This window comes from Oncorhynchus keta, chromosome 34 (genome assembly GCF_023373465.1).
Source record: "Oncorhynchus keta strain PuntledgeMale-10-30-2019 chromosome 34, Oket_V2, whole genome shotgun sequence".
Lineage (NCBI taxonomy): Eukaryota > Metazoa > Chordata > Actinopteri > Salmoniformes > Salmonidae > Oncorhynchus > Oncorhynchus keta.
This window is the reverse complement of record NC_068454.1, coordinates 65645569-65668280: the sequence shown is the minus strand read 5'-3', so window position 1 is coordinate 65668280 and position 22712 is coordinate 65645569. Positions and strand designations below refer to the sequence as shown.

General features: G+C 44.0%; 1 protein-coding gene across 2 annotated transcripts in view; it reads right to left on the bottom strand.

The window, feature by feature from the left end:
- Positions 1 to 1207: 1207 nt before the first annotated feature.
- Positions 1208 to 22712, bottom strand: part of si:dkey-12j5.1 (uncharacterized) — a 34423-nt gene continuing 12918 nt past the window's right edge. The window contains exons 10-12 of one of the 2 annotated variants that reach the window (XM_052494452.1): positions 19896 to 20036; positions 8439 to 8654; positions 1208 to 1753 (exon numbers count right to left, since the gene is read on the bottom strand). In XM_052494452.1, the coding sequence (XP_052350412.1) occupies positions 8484 to 8654; positions 19896 to 20036 (312 nt within the window). In that variant the 3' untranslated portion in view covers positions 1208 to 1753; positions 8439 to 8483. Of the gene's footprint in view, positions 1754 to 7742; positions 8655 to 19895; positions 20037 to 22712 lie in introns of those variants that run through there. The other variant, XM_052494451.1, reaches the window with a different exon arrangement.

Here is a 22712-nt window from a genome sequence, read left to right as displayed (position 1 = left end):
ACTAGTAGGCGAGCAGCCTCTAGTAAAGATGACGACAAGCGTATTGCCTGCCTTATGAGTTGGAGGGGATTGGGAAAGTGTGAGATCAAGAGGCAAGGAGGGGAAAGAGTTAGAAAGAAATTAAGCAAAGGCAGACGTCGGGAGGTTTAAGTCACCAAGTACGAAGAGCGGTGAGCCATCAGGAAATGACCTTATCAATGTGTCAAGCTCATTGAGGAACTCTCCAAGGGCACCTGGTGGGTGATAGATGACAATAATGTTAAGCTTGAGTGGACAAGTGACGGTGACAGCATGGAATTCAAATAATGAGATGGACAGGTGAGAGGGAGAAAAGAGAATCTCCACTTAGGAGAAATGAGTATACCTGTGCCACCAACGCGACGACCAGATGCTCTCTGACTATGAGAGAAAACAGTCAGATGAAGAAAGTGCAGCAGTGTTCTCTGGGGTGATCCATGTCTCCGTCAGGACCAAAAAGCCAAGGGACTGAAGGACAGTATAGGCAGAGATGAACTCTGTGTTCTTGCTGCCAGAAACCCAGAATTCCACAAGGGTTGCGCGTGCAGGGTACACTAAATTAGGAGGCTTGAAGCCAAGGGGTGGGGAGCGTCTCTGAAGCCTACAGGGAGAGGTGCAAACGGGTATAGAAAACACACACATAGCTGACAAAGCAAAAAAAAAAATAGCAAAATGATGTGTAAATAACTAGGTAAGATCCTCAAGTGAGAGCGGGGTGTGGACCATTCCTCTCTTTCCTTCCTCGAACAACAGTCTTCGTTTCATCAACCTTCTTAGTTTATGACAAAACTGACACGATCGTCACTTACAGCTACCGCTGAGAAACCAGGGGAGACTGAAGAACTAACACTAATTTCTAATTGCCTAGCAGAGGTGGAGCACACACCTCCCTATACTAATTGCTGATTGCCCTGCCCCTTGATCCTGGTTGATGTGTCAACAACTATCTGCAAATTATGAGCAGTCAGCAGTTCACACACCAAGTAGACCACTGGGAAGACAGGCAGCACTTAAAGTAGATGGCCCTAGCTAGCAAAAAGTCAGTACTAGACCACAACAGATAAAAACAAAACAATTATAGTTATAGTTAGTGACCAGACCTGTGTGTCTACAACACTCACCTCTCAACCTCCTCTCCCCTCTATCTCTTAATGCTCACTCCGCTCATGAACTCTACATCACTACAGAATCTGTTCTGTGTTAGTTCTTTATTTTAGCAGGTCACATTCATATTAGAATCTCTTTCTAAAGTGAGCCTGGGTCATGAAGGGAAGCAAACATTCACCTCATTATTACAACACGAATCCAAAAAATAATCAGATTGACAGGAGAATACAAATAACTAACAGTATTCAAGTTGTTTTTTTATTTAGTTCATAGTGCTCTATAAAAGTAGAGGGGTATGCAGTCTAAACGCCATTTACACACTTTTTTATTTTGCCCAAGCGTTTCCCCACCTATCTCAGAAAAAGACATTGGAAACATAGAGAGTGTTACTTTATTTACTGCGAACGTCTCAGTGTGTACTAACCCACTGTTTTACCACTAGATCACTGGTAGAGAGAGAGGGGTGTGGTCAATGTTCCATGGCGTCCTCTTCCTCATCGTCACTGCTGGGCTCAAAGTCTTCATCCAGGGCAGGATCTGTCTCCTCCTCCTCCCCCTCTGTCTCACCCCCCAGTTCCACCAGCAGCTGCTCCATGTGCTCCAGTATGGGTCCGTCATCACAGCGCAACTTCACATACAGGTGGAGAGAGAGAGACACACAGTTTGTTACATACATGCACGTTTCCACTAGAACTTAATGTGACAGCTACCAAATGCCTCTTTCCTGGTGTATTGGGCTCAGTGAAATACCCTGTGAAGCGGGACCATTATAAAAACCTATTGTCGGGGGGGGGGGACCAGTAGATTTCCCTGTGTGTAATACTCTCTCTGCCAGAGTGGAAGCACTGGACCAATAACAGAACAACCTACTATCACATGCATATGCTACAGCAATCACAACACAGAATCAGACACACACACACAGATTAATTCATTTTGCTCCAAAATGAAACTTCTCTAGTCTGCAGTGACTACATTCGTCTGCTTCATCCATGCACACACACACACACACACACACACACACACACACACACCAGGGTTTCTATTATCTGTAATTTCCGGCTTTTGGCCGATAAAAAAATGTAAAAGCCGATAAATAAAAATGTTGCCGGCCAAATTGATCAGGAGAAAATACAATCCCATTGCAAAATAATGCTTTTTATACAGTCATTGAAATATTAGTAGATGGAAATACATTTGACCGTCATGCTTATTGGTCTATATGTTAATTTGCTACATTTTGTGGAATTAAATTGAGCCGTGTGAATTTTTATTAGTCCTCATTTGATCCAAGATGGCGTAGCAGTCAGACGTATTTGGCCTTCGTCTTGTCATGTCCTATATATATATATATATATATATTTTTTTAATATATTTTTCTAAACCCTTACTTCAAAATACTCCCCTGCAACCCGCCTCACCCAATGTGGTGTGGTCCTGCTTTTTCTCCAACGTATTTTTCTTTGCCTCTATTACTGGAATCTCTCCAACATAAACTAGACAGCTAACGGTCATCAGCTAACCTCTAGCTCGGAAAGCTCTCGCCAGTTTGTACAACGCGATTCAACCAGAGCATACCGGACCTATTTTTCTCTCCATATCCCCGGATTCCTATCGCAAGCTCTGAACCTTCTCACCTTCCGACCTTCGCAGCTAACGTCCCCTGAATGCTAGCTGTCTAGAGCACAACGGACTGTTGGCTTACGAGGCCCATCGAATACATTCCAAAGCCACTAGCTAGCAGTCAGCTATCCTTTGCTAGCGGTCATCAGCTACCTTTATCCCGGACAACTCTCGCCAGTCTGTACAGCGCGACTCAAACCAGAGCTAGTCGGACTTATTCTTCTCGAAATCTCCGGATTCCTGCCACAAGCTCCGAACCTATTTTTTTAAATGTAATTTTCACATTTTTATTATGATTATTATTTTAATTTTTTAAATCCCACCTGGAATTATAGCAGCTAACGACCCCTGAACGCACAGCCGCTAATCTGCGGCCTGCTCGCTATCTAAAGCACATTGGACTGCTGGCTTAAGAGGCCCTTCGGACATATTTCTTCGGCCACTATACATATTTTGCCAATTGGCCTGGTTTACCACATGGAGCCCTGCTGATCCGTCCGCTGATGTAACTGCACGAGGGGGCCACAACAGACTTCCCTCCGTCGCGTCATCCCTCTAAAGCCTTTCTGTTAGCCTGCTAGCCCGTGCCGCTAGCTGCCTGAAGCCACGCACTGGACTTGTATGATCACCCGGCTACGCATGCCTTTCCCTAATGTCACCATGCCGTGTCGATTGCTGTTCTGGTTTGTAACTATTGTTTTATTTCACTGTAGAGCCTCTGGCACTGCTCAACACATCTCGGCTAACAATTTAGTTCCAACTCCCACACACGCAGTGACATCACCTGGTTTAAATGCTATTTCTAGAGACAATATCTCTTTCATTATCACTATATGCACAGGTTTACCCCCACTGTATTCACATCCTACTATATCTTTATCTGTACATTATGCCTTGATTAAATTATACCGTGCCCAGAAATCTGCTCCTTTTACTCTCTGTTCTGAACATACTACAGCTCGTGCTGCTAGGTAACCTAAACTGGGACATGCTTAACACCCCGGCCATCCTACAATCTAAGCTTGATGCCCTCAATCTCACACAATTTATCAATGAACCTACCAGATATAACCCCAAATCCGTAAACACGGGCACCCTCATAGATATCATCCTAACTAACTCACCCTCCAAATACACCTCTGCTGTTTTCAACCAAGATCTCAGCGATCACTGCCTCGTTGCCTGCATTCGTAATGGGTCCGCGAGCAAACGGCCACCCCTAATCACTGTCAAACGCTCCCTAAAACACTTCTGCGAGCAGGCCTTTCTAATCGACCTGGCCGGGGTATCCTGGAATGACATTGACCTCATCCCGACAGTAGAGGATGCCTGGTTATTCTTTAAAAGTGCCTTCCTCGGCATCTTAAATAGGTTTGCCCCATTCAAAAAATGTTGAACCAGGAATAGATACAGCCCTTGGTTCACTCCAGACCTGTCTGCCCTTGACCAGCACAAAATCATCCTGTGGCGTTCTGCATTAGCATCGAATAGCCCCCGTGATATGCAACTTTTCAGGGAAGTTAGGAACCAATATACACAGGCAGTTAGGAAAGCGAAGGCTAGCTTTTTTAAACAGAAATTTGCATCCTGCAGTACAAACTCAAAAAAGTTCTGGGACACTGTAAAGTCCATGGAGAATAAGAGCACCTCATCCCAGCTACCCACTGCTCTGAGGCTAGGAAACACTGTTACAACCGACAAATCCACTATAATTGAGAATTTCAATGAGCATTTTTCTATGGCTGGCCATGCTTTCCTCCTGGCTACCCCTACCCCGGTCAACTGCCCGGCACCCTCCTCAGCAACCCGCCAAGCCCCCACCTATTCTCCTTCACCCATATCCAGATAGCTGATGTTCTGAAAGAGCTGCAAAATCTGGACCCCTACAAATCAGCCGGGCTAGACAATCTGGACCCTCTCTTTCTAAAATGATCTGCCGAAATTGTTGCAACCCCTATTACTAGCCCGTTCAACCTCTCTTTCGTATCATCTGAGATTCCCAAAGATTGGAAAGCTGCCGTGGTCATCCCTCTCTTCAAAGGGGTAGACACTCTAGACCCAAACTGCTACAGACCTATATCTATCCTACCCTGCATCTCTAAGGTCTTCGAAAGCCAAGTTAACAAACAGATTAGACCATTTTGAATCACATCGTACCTTCTCCGCTATGCAATCTGGTTTCCGAGCTGGTCATGGGTGCACCTCAATCACGCTCAAGGTCCTTAAAACCTCTTAAAGCTAGGGGCAGAATTTTTACCTTTGGATAAATAGCGTGCCCAATTTCAACTTCCTGCTACTCATGCCAAGAATATAAGATATGCATATTAGTCATAGATGTGGATAGAAAACACTCTGAAGTTTCTAAAACTGTTAGAATCATGTCTGTGAGTATAACAGAACTTATGTAGCAGGCAAAACACCAAGGACTAACTGTTCAGATCCCCCCCCCCCTTCCCCCACCTCTGTTCCCTATATTGTCTTTGCCATTGGATATTTAATAGGAACGTGTTTTCAGTTCCTACCGCTTCCACTGGATGTCGCCAGTCTTTGGAATATGGTTGAAGTTATTCCTTTGTGCTATGAAGAAGTAGGCCAACTCGGAACTGGGGACACTTTTGTGAGTTGCGCAAGACGTGAAAAGCAGTGCTGGTTTCTTTTCTTTCCTGTATTAAATACAGATTGCCCCATCTACAATTTGATCAATTATTAACGTTTAAAAATACCTAACGTTGTATTACAAAAGTAGTTTGAAATATTTTGGCAAAGTTTATAGGCAACTTTGAAATATTTTGTAGTGACGCTGCGTTTTTGTAAGCTGTTTTCTTCTGGATCAAACGCGCTTTATAAATGGACATTTTCGATATATATGGACGGAATTAATCGAACAAAAGGACTAATTGTGATGTTTATGGGACATATTGGAGTGCCAACAAAAGAAGCTCGTCAAAGGTAATGCATGTTTTATATTTTATTTCAGTGTTTTGTGTAGCGCCTGCTATGCTAGCTCCTTTGTTTACTGCTGGTGCAGATTGTGCAGGCTATCAGATAATAGCTTGTTATGCTTTCACCTGAAAAGCATTTTTAAAATCTGACATGTTGGCTGGATTCACAACGAGTGTAGCTTTAATTGAGTATCTTACATGTGTGATGTAATGAAAGTTTGAATTTTATAACATTTTATTTGAATCTGGCTCTCCGCATTTCCCCCAGCAATTGGCCAGTTGAGACGCTAGCGTCTCCCCTATCCTCAAGAGGTTTGAAACCTGAATGTTTTACTTCATATTATGAGGTATGTCTTACGCTTCAAGGTAGCTTAGGAAAAATCTGACCATAGAAACACAGAGACAATTATGTTATAAAGACTTCTTCATATTGGGGTGGCAGGGTAGCCTAGTGGTTAGAGTGTTGGACTAGTAACCGGAAGGTTGCAAGTTCTGAGCTGACAAGGTACTGTTGTTTGGCCCCTGAACAGGCAGTTAACCCACTGTTCCTAGGCCATCATTGAAAATAAGAATTTGTTCTTAACTGACTTGCCTAGTTAAATAAAGGTTAAAAAAACAAAAATAAATATGCCATTGAAACCAGCATTTCTTTCCTTTTCTATTGGTTTTCATATCAACTTTCTTTTGTTGTCCAGAAGCCAAAGGCACAATCCTAGTCATGTTAGCAAGCCTGTCTAGTTGTTATATCTTTAGATTCACACTCATTCTGTTTCTAACGGAGATTTTCATTTCTGTCATGTGAGAGACTTAAGTTAATTGAATACTCACTTTACATTTACAGTACACATACTGTATTCTTGACATGGTATGTACAGCAGTAGCTATACAGGATGAACTTTTTCCTACTTATATATTGTCCATGCTGTCTATACACACCAAGTATTTATATTGTGGACTCTGACATTTCTCATTCTGATATTTCCAGCCAGGTCAGCTTTCTTAATTTTTTGTTTCTTGTTTATGTGCTTTAATATTGTACTGTTAGACATTTACTGCACTTATGGTGCTAAAAACATAAAACATATAGAGCGAAATGTGTAACATCTGCTAATCTGCATATGGCGACAATCGGCCATATGATTTATTTGATATGGAACCATACGCATCATTTGCAGTTTAGAATGGTGTTTTCCCATTAATTTTGGCAAACATTTGAAAATGACTTTTTATTGGCTGATTTACAGAAGTTGCATGTTCTCTGAAGAAGAATTACCTGGAACCAAAAAGTGTTCTCCTATGGGGACAACTGAATAACACTCACCTGTCTCAACCCGTTCTTCCTACATTCTGCTTCTATAAAGCCTTAAAAGGTCCTTGAGAGAGAAACATTGTGTTTGAGAGTTGTGTGTGTACAACACCCATCTCTCAACCCTCACTCTCTTCATGTCACTCCTCTCACCCCTCTCTTTGGTTAGCTAACAAAATGGCTACATGGACTATTTGACCCTTGTATTTTATTCTTATCGATGCATACACACACACACACACACACACACACACACACACACACACACACACAATGGCCCTACACACTTACACTCCAACACATACAGTACAAACACTCACTCCATAATTTGCACACACACACAGACATTTATACTGACTACACACACCCACTCACATTCAATCATCACATACGCTGCTGCTACTGTTTATAATATATCCTGATGCCAAGTCAGCTTACCCCTAATCCATACAGTATCTACTTCTATCGATCCAGTATCCCTTAACATGCAAATGTGGTACTGGAACTGTATATAGTGTGGTACTGGAACTGTATATAGTGTGCTGACTTTATCATTTTCTTTATTGTTATATCTTGTGTGTTTTTGTTCTACCTTGTTATTGTGAGTATTACATCGTTATTGATTACTCCATTGTTGGGGTTAGAGCTTGTGAGAAAGGCATTTCACTGTACTTGTGCATGTGACATTGAAACTTCATCCATCTCTTAATGCTCACTCCTCTCATGAACTCTACAACACTGCAGAATCTGTTCTGTGTTAGTTCTTTATTTTAGCAGGTCACATTCATATTGGAATCTCTTTCTAAAGTGAGCCTGGGTCATGAAGGGAAGCAAACATTCCCCTCATTATTACAACACAAATTTTAAAAAAGAAGCAGATTGTTCTTTGTCTTTTTCTCTCAAAACAGTATTCAAGTTGTTTTTTTATCTGGTTATTTCCAGGACAATGGAAACAAAGCTCGAGTCGACATGTCAATCACTCCTTTCTAATATGGAAAACAATTCAGCACTAATATGACAGAGAGAGAGGTCATATGATTCTGGGAAACTCAGGGTTGAACAGCAGAAAGGCACTTCTGAGAACACGATACAGACAATATCTAGCGAGCGAGAAAGATTCAGAGAAAACTCAAGGGCCCATTCATCCTCTCTCAAGGGCCCATCGACTGTCGCACTCGCAACTCTGCTGCTTTCCAACAAAGTGTTGCATCTGGGTCTAGTTTGTGAGGTGTACAGAGATAGGTAAGAGGTCTTTATAAACTACATTTTTATAAACTTTACCTTTATTTAATGTCCGAGTTAATAGTGCACTATAAAAGTAGAGAGTGGTATGCAGTCTAAAAGCTGTTTACATACTTTTTTATTTCCCCACCTATCGCAGAAAAAGACATTGGAAACATAGTGTTACTTTATTCACCACCAACGTCTCAGCGTGTACTAACCCACTGTTTTACCACTAGATCACTGGTAGAGAGAGAGGGGTGTGGTCAATGTTCCATGGCGTCCTCTTCCTCATCGTCACTGCTGGGCTCAAAGTCTTCATCCAGGGCAGGGTCTGTCTCCTCCTCCTCCCCCTCTGTCTCACCCCCCAGTTCCACCAGCAGCTGCTCCATGTGCTCCAGTATGGGTCCGTCGTCACAGTGCAACTTCACATACAGCTGGAGAAAGAGAGACACACAGTTTGTTACATACATGCACGTTTCCACCAGGAGTTCAGGTGAAAAATGCCTCCTTGGGTATTGGGCTCAGCAGAACAAGGAAAGCGTATAGGATATTTCTCTGCGCTCTTTCACATACACAGTATTGCTGTTGTTATCTCATTGAAATGTGCTGTGAAGCGGGACCATAACAAAAGCTGGTCCCCCTGTAGACGGGACCAGTAGATTTCCCGGTGTATAAAACTCTCTGCCTGAGTGGAAGCACTGGACTGATAACAGAACGGAACCCACCACCACGAGCACACACACATTCCTTTTGCTCGAAACAACTTCTCCTCTAGTGAGGGAGATAAGCAGGTCTGAGAATCTGGGCTGAACTGCAATATTCTGTCTCATCCAGGCATGCACGCAGGTGCACACGCACACAAAGTACAAACGGCAGAAGGAACAGATCACCTTCACACTGCCAGTGTAACCCGGCCAAAATAGTTTGTGTGCGCGTACCTGCATGTGTTGGTGTTGCCCCAGGAACAGTCACCAAGCAGTAGGCCCTGACTGAAGACGCTTGGCCCTCTAGGAGCTAATTTGGAGACAGTTGATGTCCTTCATTTTCAAGTTGATCACTTGAGTATGGATAAAATGTATTTATTCAACTTAAGCTGTGACGTTTATGGAATATTCATACAGAAAGAGGAACGCATCTGCCAGGAGAGCATCATTTTTCATTGCGATAGCCGTTTGTTTATTTAACTGTGTTATATATTAGAGAAGAGTGCTGAGCTCAGCAAAACCACACAATCAATTAAACACATTTCTCATTTAGAGTAATGCAAGTTTTCCTTCTTTCACAGGTTAGCTGCTCTGTGTGGTGTGTATGTGTGAGAGTGTTTGTGTCTTTCTCTGTGTGTGAGAAGAAGAAGCTTTCCCTCAAAGTCTGGAGTCTCTGTCCCCCCCAATGACACGTCTTTCCTAAGCCGTTGTGAAAGGGGGTGAGGGTGTGTGAAGAGAGAGGAGGGAAATTAACACTAACTAACTCTCACCCTCTCTCGATCTCTCCTTCCTCTTTCTCTCCCCTCCTCAGATCGCTATCTATTATATTGAGGTTCAGGTTGATTAAGTGTACATACAGTAAATGGCACATCTCATATAAAAAGCGAAGCAGAAATTGTGAAAGCGAGAGTCGATGTGCCCTTGAGGCAAAAAAAAATCTTTATTTGGGTGACTCTAATAGAGATCAAGGACTTTCTCCTCACCTGCCTCTAAATCACTAACCCCCTCTCCTATCTCAGCTCCTCTCAAACTTCCCAAAAATCTCTCCTGCTGTCTCCACTCCCTCCATGCTTCACCTTTTCCTCCTGATCCACACAACTTAATTCATCCCTCTTTCTTCACCTTCTCCATCCCCCCCTTCTCTCTCTGCTCCACAAGTGACCTTCCTGTCTGTGTGACAGATCACTGCTCAAACTCCAACCTAGAAACACACCCACACCCACTCTCAGGAGACGAGGAGAGCAGGGTAGGGAATGATGTGAGAGGTGGAGTGTTGGGTGGAGTAGAGGCTGAGGGATGGTTAACAGCAGAGGAGGTGAAATCAACAGTGAAAACATCACAAAAAGCGTCAGCATTGTGTGCGTGGAGTAAAAGAGTGTATGTGTGTGTGTATAAATGAGTGTGTGTGGGAAGGAGCAAGTGGGGGTCAAGCGTTTTACTCTTTGATGAGCTAGAGGAGATCCCTTAGGGTATGAATGGCTTGGAGGGTGTGTGTGTGATGTCATTTTAATGCTGTGGTTGAAAAGAGTGAGTGAACTCCAGGAGTGGTGAAGTGTTAATAGTGTGTGTGTGCTTCAGGGTTTTTGTTAGTGTATTGTTAGTGTATTGTTAGTGTATTTGTTAGTGTATTGATTTTAAGGAAGGTATTGATGTTTATGGTTAGGTACACGTTGGAGCAACGACATTCCTTTTTCGCGAATGTGCACCGCATCGACTATATGCAATGCAGGACACGCTAAATAAACTAGCAATATCATAAACCATGTGTAGTTTATAACTAGTGATTATGATTGATTGCTAATATGACTGATTGTGCCTTAGGGCTACTGGACAAAGAAAGAAATAATTGCCTCCCCAGTTCTACGGTCGGATTTTACTTTGAAGCAAGGTAAGACATGTCTCATCATATGAAGTAAAATGCTCAGGTTTCAAAATGCACACTGGCTTCCAGCTCATTGCAAAGTGATGGGCGACGCCCTGAACCCTGCCTAAAGTTGCCTACATGCACTTGAATGGCAAATGGGAAGCGTACTTCAATTAGGACTATCAGTTGAGAAATAAAAATAGTAGGCCTAGCTCTTTTTAAATCGTGGATTTAGAATTGTTTTAGAATGATTGGGCTTATAAAAGCACGTTCAACTCCAGCAGCAACTAATGAGCTGTTTGAGAAGCTGTAGCAGCAGCTCTCATGCTGTCTGACAGATTTTCCTCTAATAGGTTCTGTGTCTGTATGCTGTGAGCATGTGATAAACATAGCGACTAACGAACGTACACTAAATTAATTTAATTCCACTAAATTATGCAAATGAACATAGACCATTAAGCATGAGTGGTCAAATGTTTACAACAACTGGGGTTGCCAAAAACCTATATTTTGCCATGGGATTATTTTTCTTTGTTGGACAGATTTATTTAAAGGCTGAAAAACAGGGCTCCGGGCAGCCGAGCGGAAATGGAGGAAAACTACCTGGCATCCTTTCACTCCCTCCTCTCTACATTTTCCTCCTCTGTCTCTGCTGCTAAAGCCACTTTCTACCATTCTAAGTTCCAAGCATCTGCCTCTAACCCTAGGAAGCTCTTTGCCACCTTCTCCTCCCTCCTGAATCCTCCCCCCTCCCTCCTCCTCTCTGCAGATGACTTCGTCAACCATTTTGAAAAGAAGGTCGATGACATCCGATCCTCGTTTGCTAAGTCAAACGACACCGCTGGTTCTGCTCACACTGCCCTACCCTATGCTCTGACCTCTTTCTCCCCTCTCTCCAGATGAAATCTCGCGTCTTGTGACGGCCGGCCGCCCAACAACCTGCCCGCTTGACCCTATCCCCTCCTCTCTTCTCCAGACCATTTCCGGAGACCTTCTCCCTTACCTCACCTCGCTCATCAACTCATCCCTGACCGCTGGCTACGTCCCTCCCGTCTTCAAGAGAGCGAGAGTTGCACCCCTTCTGAAAAAACCTACACTCGATCCCTCCGATGTCAACAACTACAGACCAGTATCCCTTCTCTCTTTTCTCTCCAAAACTCTTGAGCGTGCCGTCCTTGGCCAGCTCTACCGCTATCTCTCTCAGAATGACCTTCTTGATCCAAATCAGTCAGGTTTCAAGACTAGTCATTCAACTGAGACTGCTCTTCTCTGTATCACGGAGGCGCTCCGCACTGCTAAAGCTAACTCTCTCTCCTCTGCTCTCATCCTTCTAGACCTATCGGCTGCCTTCGATACTGTGAACCATCAGATCCTCCTCTCCACCCTCTCCGAGTTGGGCATCTCCGGCGCGCCCACGCTTGGATTGCGTCCTACCTGACAGGTCGCTCCTACCAGGTGGCGTGGCGAAATCTGTCTCCTCACCACGCGCTCTCACCACTGGTGTCCCCAGGGCTCTGTTCTAGGCCCTCTCTTATTCTCGCTATACACCAAGTCACTTGGCTCTGTCATAACCTCACATGGTCTCTCCTATCATTGCTATGCAGACGACACACAATTAATCTTCTCCTTTCCCCCTTCTGATGACCAGGTGGCGAACGCATCTCTGCATGTCTGGCAGACATATCAGTGTGGATGACGGATCACCACCTCAAGCTGAACCTCAGCAAGACGGAGCTCCTCTTCCTCCCGGGGAAGGACTGCCCGTTCCATGATCTCGCCATCACGGTTGACAACTCCATTGTGTCCTCCTCCCAGAGCGCTAAGAACCTTGGCGTGATCCTGGACAACACCCTGACGTTCTCAACTAACATCAAGGCGGTGTCCCGTTCCTGTAGGTTCATGCTCTACAACATCCGCAGAGTACGACCCTGCCTCACACAGGAAGCGGCGCAGGTCCTAATCCAGGCACTTGTCATCTCCCGTCTTGATTACTGCAACTCGCTGTTGGCTGGGCTCCCTGCCTGTGCCATTAAACCCCTACAACTCATCCAGAACGCCGCAGCCCGTCTGGTGTTCAACCTTCCCAAGTTCTCTCACGTTACCCCGCTCCTCCGCTCTTCCACTGGCTTCCAGTTGAAGCTCGCATCCGCTACAAGACCATGGTGCTCGCCTACGGAGCTGTGAGGGGAACGGCACCTCAGTACCTCCAGGCTCTGATCAGGCCCTACACCCAAACAAGGGCACTGCGTTCATCCACCTCTGGCCTGCTCGCCTCCCTACCACTGAGGAAGTACAGTTCCCGCCTCAGCCCAGTCAAAACTGTTCGCTGCTCTGGCCCCCAATGGTGGAACAAACTCCCTCACGACGCCAGGACAGCGGAGTCAATCACCACCTTCCGGAGACACCTGAAACCCCACCTCTTCAAGGAATACCTAGGATAGGGTAAGTAAGGGTAGGTAATCCTTCTCCCCCCAACAAGATTTAGATGCAAGTGGCTGTTCCACTGGTTGTCATAAGGTGTATGCACCAATTTGTAAGTCGCTCTGGATAAGAGCGTCTGCTAAATGACTTAAATGTAAATGTAAATGAAAAATATATATATTTTACTCCAAAAGCCAGCTATTGTCAGCTAACAGAAACCCTTGTGTGTGCACGTATGTGTGTACGACTCCCCTAGAGAGAGATAAATTGCCAAAGACATGTACTGTTCACACCACTACCTGTGTGTGTGTGTGCATGTGTACAGTATGCATGGCGTTCATGCCCGTGTCCTGTGACAAACATACAAATTGCATACAGCCATTTGTGGCTTTATAAGGAGCTATGATTTTACAGCTCCTATTCTCTCCTCTAAGAGGGGATGAGGGAAAGTTGGTGGGGTGCCAAGGTCAGCCATCATCCAACCCCCTTGTAAACCGAAGAGCCGAAGAGAATCAGGGTCTGTCTCTTTAGAAGTAATGTGGCGAAGCACATTCATCAGAGGGGAAATGAATAATGGAGATATTTCTAACAAACATAAATCAAATGTGCATAGACACATACACAGGCACAGACATGCAAAAATGTAATTAAATATGCACACTCACACAAAGAGTGCTATCAACATAATTAAGTATGCTAGAAGTGGACTTGTGTCTAAACAAGCCAGTGTGAACTAGGCCTCATTAACATTTTCAGGTTTTCTGACTAACTCTGAGACTGAACACTTTAATAATTAGCACACTCACAAACACTGGTCTGTTATGAGGGAAGACTCTCACACACACACACACACACTAGCAACGCGTGGGTTGACGCTAACCCACAGTCCCCATAGTTATATCCACGTGGTGGGCAGGTTTATGGTCATGAAATATTTTGTGGATTAAGGGCTGGCGGGCAGGTTGAATAAAGAGAAAAATCATATAAATGTATAATTCTTGTGCAATTCATAACTATAGGTTACATTGGGGTTTTTGTTTAATTATTTGTATCTGAAGTCAGTACGTAAGCCTAAGCTTCAGGGCCTAACTGTACAGGCGCCAAATACACAGCAATTGCCAAATGCTTTTGGGAACACTGGCAGAAAAAGTTCACGTTGGTCTACTGAGGCAAAAAGGACAATGTCGGCATATAATTCAATAAGAGAAGAGCTGCGAAAAGCTCCTGAGTCAGGTTTTAGGCCTCCTTGCTCGCACAAGCTTTTTCAGTTCTGCCCACACATCTTCTATAGGATTGAGGTCAGGGCTTTGTGATGGCCACTCCAATACCTTGACTTTGTTGTCATTAAGCCATTTTGCCACAACTTATGAAGAATGCTTGGGGTCATTGTCCATTTGGAAGACCCATTTGCGACCAAGCTTTAACTTCCTGACTGATGTCTTGAGATGTTGCTTCAAAATATTCACAATTTCCTTTCCTCATGATGCCATCTATTTTGTGAAGTGCACCAGTTCATCCTGCAGCAAAGCACCCCCACAACATGGGGCTGCCACCCCCGTGCTTCACGGTTGGGATGGTGTTCTTCGGCTTGCAAGCCTCCAGCCTTTTCCCTCCAAACATAACAACATTATGTCCAAACAGTTCAATTTTTGTTTCATCAGACCAGAAGACATTTCTCCAAAAAGTACAATCTTTGTCCCCATGTACCGTTACAAACTGTAGTCTTGGCTTTTTTTTAATGGCGGTTTTGGAGCAATGGCTTCTTCCTTGCGGAGGGCCTTTCAGGATTTGTCAATATAGGACTCGTTTTACTGGGGATAAAGATACTTTTGTACCCGTTTCCTCCAGCATCTTCACAAGGCCCTTTGCTGTTGTTCTGGCAGTGATTTGCACTTTTCACACCAAAGTACGTTCATTTCTAGGAGACAACGCATCTCATTCCTGAGCGGTATGACAGCTGCGTGGTCCCATGGTGTGTATACTTGCGTACTATTGTTTGTACAGATGAGCGTGGTACCTTCAGGCATTTGGAAATTGCTGCCAAGGATGAACCAGACTTGTGGAGGTCTACAATTTGTTTTCTGAAGTCTTGGCTGATTTTTATTTTATTTTCCCATGATGCCAAGCAAAGAGGCACTGACTTTGAAGGTAGGCCTTGAAATACATCCATAGGTACACCTCCAATTGACTTAAATTATGTCAATTGGCCTATCAGAAGCTTCTAACGCCATGACATAATTTTCTGGAATTTTCCAAGCTGTTTAAAGGCACAGTCAACTTAGTGTATGTAAACTTCTGACCCACTGGAATTGTGATACAGTTAGTTATAAGTGAAATTATCTGTCTGTAAACAATTGTTGGGAAAATTTATATTTTATTTTATTTGGTCAATAACAAAAGTTTCTCAATACTTTGTTATATACACTTTGTTGGCAATGACAGAGGTCAAACGTTTTCTGTAAGTCTTCACAAGGTTTTCACACACTGTTGCTGGTATTTTGGCCCATTCCTCCATGCAGATCTCCTCTAGAGCAGTGATGTTTTGGGGCTGTTGCTGGGCAACACGGATTTTCAACTCCCTCCAAAGATTTTCTATGGGGTTGAGATCTGGAGACTGGCAGGCCACTCCAGGACCTTGAAATGCTTCTTACGAAGCCACTCCTTCGTTGCCCGGGCGGTGTGTTTGGGATCATTGTCATGCTGAAAGACCCAGCCACGTTTCATCTTCAATGCCCTTGCTGATGGAAGGAGGTTTTCACTCAAAATCTCATGATACATGGCCCCATTCATTCTTTCCTTTACACGGATCAGTCGTCCTGGTCCCTTTGCAGAAAAACAGCCCCAAAGCATGATGTTTCCACCCCCATGCTTCACAGTAGGTGTGGTGTTCTTTGGATGCAATTCAGCATTCTTTGTCCTCCAAACACGACGAGTTGAGTTTTTACCAAAAAGTTATATTTTGATTTCATCTTACATTCTCCCAATCTTCTTCTGAGTCATCCAAATGCTCTCTAGCAAACTTCAGACGGGCCTGGACATGTACTGGCTTAAGCAGGGGGACACGTCTGGCACTGCAGGATTTGAGTCTCTGGCGGCGTAGTGTGTTACTGATGGTAGGCCCCCCCGTGTGGTTCTGGGATTTTTGCTCACCGTTCTTGTGATCATTTTGACCCCATGGGGTGAGATCTTGCGTGTAGCCCCAGATCGAGGGAGATTATCAGTGGTCTTGTATGTCTTCCATTTCCTAATAATTGCTCCCACAGTTGATTTCTTCAAACCAAGCTGCTTACCTATTGCAGATTCAGTCTTCCCAGCCTGGTGCAGGTCTACAATTTTGTTTCTGGTGTCCTTTGATAGCTCTTTGGTCTTGGCCGAAGTGGAGTTTGGAGTGTGACTGTTTGAGGTTGTGGACAAGTGTCTTTTATACTGATAACAAGTTTAAACAGGTGCCATTAATACAGGTAAAGAGTGGAGGACAGAGGAGCCTCTTAAAGAAGAAGTTACAGGTCTGTGAGAAACAGAAATCTTGCTTGTTCGTAGGTGACCAAATACTTATTTTCCACCGTAATTTGCAAATAAATTCATAAAAAAATCCTACAATGTGATTTTCTTGATTTTTTCCCTCATTTTGTCTGTCACAGTTGAAGTGTACCTATGATGAAAATGACAGGCCTCTCATCTTTTTAAGTGGGAGAACTTGCACAATTGTTGGCTGACTAAATACTTTTTTGCCCCACTGTATACACACACACACACACACACACACACACACACACAGTGTCAAAAACATGTAGCCTAGTCAAATAATTAACATCCAATCACATTAACCGTTACTCTCTCTCAGGAATTCCACTAACGGTCCGTATGTAGCCAAAAGTAGCTGCTGCTCATGTTGGTATCTGTACTGATGGCGCAAAAGCCATGACAGGGAGACATAGTGCAGTGGTAACACGTGCAAGCAGTGGCTCCCGATGCCACTTGGGTACACTGCAGCATCCACCGAGAGGCTCTTGCTGCCAAGGGAATGCCTTGAAAGACGTTTTGGACACTACAGTGAAAATGGTTAACTTTGTTAAAGCAAGGACCCTGAACAAGTGTGTATTTTCTACACTATGCAATGATATGGGCAGCGACCATGTAACGCTTTTACAACATACAGAAGTACACTGGTTATCAAGGGGCAAAGTATTGACATGTTTTTTATTTTTTATTGAGAGACGAGCTTAAAGTTCTTCACTGGCCATAATTTTCACTTGTCGACCGCTTGCACGATGACGTGTATCTCAAACGACTGGCCTATCTGGGTGATGTTTTTTCTCGTCTGAATGATCTAAATCTAGGATTACAGGGACTCTCAGCAACTATATACAAACTATATGCGGGACAAAATTGAGGCTTTGATTAAGAAGCTGGAGCTCTTTTCTGTCTGCATTAACAAGGACAACACACAGCTCTTTCCATCATTTTATGATTTTGTGTGCGCAAATGAACTCAAGGCTTACGGACAATGTCAAATGTGATATAGCGAAGCACCTGAGTGAGTTGGGTGCACAATTACGCAGGTACTTTCCCTAAACGGACGACACAAACATCTGGGTTCGTTATCCCTTTCATGCCCTGCCTCCGGTCCACTTACCAATATCTGAACAAGAGAGCTTAATCAAAATTGCAACCTGCGGTTCTGTGAAAATGTTATTTAAATCAAAAGCCACTGCCAGATCCTGCCTTGGCAAATCGCTCTGTTAAGACACTGATACTCTTTGTAACCACATACCTATGTGAGAGTGGATTCTCAGCTCTCACTAGCATGAAAACTAAATACAGGCACAGACTGTGTGTGGAAAATGATTTAAGACAGACTCTCTCCAATACAAACCAACATTGCAGAGTTATGTGCATCCTTTCAAGCACACCCTTCTCATTAACCTGTGGTGAGTTATTCACAATTTTCAATGAACAAGGTTTTATATGTAAAGATGGTTAGATATGGATAAATTATTGATTATTAGAATATTATTATTTGTGTTCTGGTCCTATAAGAGCTCTTTGTCACTTCCCACGAGCCGGGTTGTGACAACAACTCTCACTCATTCTTATGTTTAATGAATGTATTGTACATAGTTTGGCGGTTGCACGTAGTTTGGCCGTTGCACGTAGTTTGGCCGTTGCACGTAGTTTGGCCGTTGCACGTAGTTTGGCGGTTGCACGTAGTTTGGCGGTTGCACGTAGTTTGGCGGTTGCACGTAGTTTGGCGGTTGCACTTAGTTTGGCCGTTGCACTTAGTTTGGCCGTTGCACTTAGTTTGGCCGTTGCACTTAGTTTGGCCGTTGCACTTAGTTTGGCCGTTGCACTTAGTTTGGCCGTTGCACTTAGTTTGGCCGTTGCAGTTTGGCCGTTGCACTTAGTTTGGCCGTTGCACGTAGTTTGGCCGGTGCACGTAGTTTGGCCGTTGCACGTGTTTGGCCGTTGCACGTAGTTTGGCCGTTGCACGTAGTTTGGCCGTTGCACGTAGTTTGGCCGTTGCACGTAGTTTGGCCGTTGCACGTAGTTTGGCCGTTGCACGTAGTTTGGCCGTTGCACGTAGTTTGGCCGTTGCACGTTTTGGCGGTTGCACGTAGTTTGGCCGTTGCACGTAGTTTGGCCGTTGCACGTAGTTTGGCCGTTGCACGTAGTTTGGCGGTTGCACGTAGTTTGGCGGTTGCACGTAGTTTGGCGGTTGCACGTAGTTTGGCGGTTGCACGTAGTTTGGCGGTTGCACGTAGTTTGGCGGTTGCACGTAGTTTGGCGGTTGCACTTAGTTTGGCGGTTGCACTTAGTTTGGCGGTTGCACTTAGTTTGGCGGTTGCACTTAGTTTGGCGGTTGCACTTAGTTTGGCGGTTGCACTTAGTTTGGCACTTAGTTTGGCGGTTGCACTTAGTTTGGCGGTTGCACTTAGTTTGGCGGTTGCACTTAGTTTGGCGGTTGCACTTAGTTTGGCGGTTGCACTTAGTTTGGCGGTTGCACTTAGTTTGGCGGTTGCACTTAGTTTGGCGGTTGCACTTAGTTTGGCGGTTGCACTTAGTTTGGCGGTTGCACTTAGTTTGGCGGTTGCACATAGTTTGGCGGTTGCACATAGTTTGGCGGTTGCACATAGTTTGGCGGTTGCGGATGGGTTATTAGCAATTGTGGGCGGTTGAACAAACAGCTGACCCGCGCATAACTAAAACACACAGGTCTTGTATAGATAACCTTGTGGGGACACAATTCAGTCCCATTCAAAATCCTATTTCCCTAACCCTTAACCATAACCCCAAAACCATACCTAATAACCCTTACCTTAAAAATGAACTCTAGCTCCTAACCCTAAAACTAATTCTAACCTTAACCCTAAACCACTTTTGTTTGTTTACTATTCGTGGGGACATTTGGTCTCCACAAGTATAGTTAAAACACATCCACACCACACACACAAAAACACACAAAATTCTAAGACCGACACATAGCTCCTCGAGGTAAGAAAACAATGAAGATAGGGCTAAAATGTTAGATTAACTGCCAGCAGTGAAGCTCTGTAACATACATGTGTATTACTGACTGTACAAGCTGACAGTACAATATCAACCAAACAGACTTACATCAATAAGCCTCATCAGTGTGTGTGTGTGTGTGTGTGTGTGTGTGTGTGTGTGTGTGTGTGTGTGTGTACCTTCTTGGCTTTGGTCAGGTAAGATCTGGCTGCCTCCTTCAACGCTTCACGCTCCTCCCTCTCCTCATCGCTCTCTTCTCTCTCCTCCCTTCTTCTCTCCTCCATCTGTAGGTAACGAACCCAGCCTGAGAGATACCACACCTGTGAGAGAGAGAGAGAAAGAAATATGTTTTATTAAGTGAGCTCAGCTATGACAGGGGAAGCACATTTAACGGTCTAGTCCACATGAAATCTGTACTTGGAACTGTGACAAACAGGATTAACACACACACGCACACAACGGAGGCACTTATTGAAATGCTCACAGCATCCTCATGAGCTGCCACTATGGTAACGAGCTGGGCCTGTGCTGCTGCAGTTTGTCTTCGCAAACTTTCGTCTCCACACGCCAATCTGAAAGCGCTGTCACACACACACACACACACCACTTACAGACTAAAGGACGAAACACAGCTACACACATTCCATTCCTTCTCTCCTCTCAACTACCTGTTGTATTCTCTCTCCCTCATACCAATACTGTACACATCCACATTAAAACACACCCTACATAGTTTACCCTCATCCTTCCACCTACAGCACACTTGTACTTTAGAAACGTGTGTGTGTGGGTGTGTGTCTCATCTGAGGACAAGGATCAGACACACACACTTCTTGCAGAAGCAGGACATTAACATTCCCCTCATTTACTATTCATTTTACAGCAGAAAACATCAGCGACCTCCACCTCCATCAGCAGACCCATGCACGCACGCACACACACACTCATGAAGGCGAGAGGCTTGAAGGTTGAACATAACTTTATGCCTTTTGAATGATTATACAATTATTAGAAGCATCCTCTTCATGACCGGATCTACAACTCTGTAACTTAAGTTGAGCATAGCGGTTTGAATACACGCACTGACCTGTGTGTGCATGTGTGTGTGTCTAGATCTGGGTTGTTACTTCAATCAGAATGTCTTTGCTTCCTCAAAAGAAACTCCATTAGAATAAGTCTCTTTGAAAGTGTTTATGAAATATGGTCTGTTTTGCTCGTATTTATGGCAATATTAAACTAAGCACACACACGCACACACTCTTCATGAGCACACCCACCACTCGTCTCAGAAAATTAACGAGACAGCTAATTAAGAACTTCAAGAGAATCCACACAACACCCACACGTTACTCTCTTAATGATAAGTCTACAGTAAGGAGGTGTCAATCAGTCCTCTTGGACGAGACAACAGTCAGATACCATCTGGTTCTAGAGAGTTTTAATAGTTTTAACAAGGTCTACGTAAAGGTCGACTTAGAAAGAGTCAGAATTCCAAGTTCCCCAAACCCGTTGACAAAGTACTACATTGTACAGGGAGTTAGTTAGGTACCACCACCTTGACTACTGGCAGCTGTTTGGGTTCATTAACAATGCATGAGTTACCGAGGTGGGTGACTTACAAAAAGAATGGTTGGCACAAAACAGTTTGAGCTGCTGTGGGTAGAGGGTTTAGGTTGTGTTATTCCGATGGCGCTCGAGAACACTACTGACAAAACAAACACTTTACTGTATATTCATAAGAGTTCAAACTCTCTGTGTGTGTGTGTGTGTGTGTGTGTGTGTGTTTCTGCTTAGAGCAGATGTCTCCTGAATGAGTTCAAAGGTTGAGCAAGTGACTGCTCTCAATCTGTCAGCCGAGGTGTGTAGGAGGAAGGGTGAGAAAGAATGAGCACACTGAGGTTAGATCACACACACACACACACACACACACACACACACACACACACACACACACACACACACACACCTCTTGCAAAGAATACTAATATGGCTCAGGAGCAGAGAGAACTGAACGGAGGCTGCAGGTGTGTCTCCTGCTCAATTCACACACAAAAAAGAAAACTAGCCCAGAATCTTTTCACATGTCTATTTTCAAAGGATAAAGCTAAAAACATGAACAACTTCATAGTTAAGAACACTAACAATATGGAAGAAAATGTAACATATTCTTCAAGGATCAATCACTTCCTAAAAACACAACCTTATGGAACAATCCTTGGATAGCTTTTCATAATACAATAAATTACTTGGTAATTTCCATGACAGAATTAAAAAGCAATTTTGAACTGACCAATGTAGATATTTTCAAATACAGTGGGGCAAAAAAAGTTCAGTCAGACACCAATTGTGCAAGTTCTCCCACTTAAAAAGATGAGAGGCCTGTAATTTTCATCATAGGTACACTTCAAGTATGACAGACAAAATGAGAAGAAAAAATCCAGAATATCACATTGTAGGATTTTTAATTAATTTATTTGCAAATTACAGTGGAAAATAAGTATTTGGCCACCTACAAACAAGCAAGATTTCTGGCTCTCACAGACCTGTAACTTCTTCTTTAAAAGGCTCCTCTGTCCTCCACTCTTTACCTGTATTAATGGCACCTTTTTGAACTTGTTATCCGTATAAAAGATACCTGTCCACAACCTCAAACAGTCACACTCCAAACACCACTATGGCCAAGACCAAAGAGCTGTCAAAGGACACCAGAATACCTAGTTAGTTGTACAACTGAATGTATTCAACTGAAATGTGTCTTCCGCATTTAACCCAACCCCTCTGAATCAGAAAGGTGCGGGGGGGGGGCTGCCTTAATCAACATCATCGGCGCCCAGGGAACAGTGGGTTAACTGCCTTGCTCAGGGGTAGAACAACAGATTTTTACCTTGTCAGCTCTGGGATTCGATATAGCAACCTCTCTGTTACTGGCCTAACGCCCCTACCTGCCAGGTTACCTGCCGCCCCAAGTTTCATATAAAATGCTTTATTGTATAAAT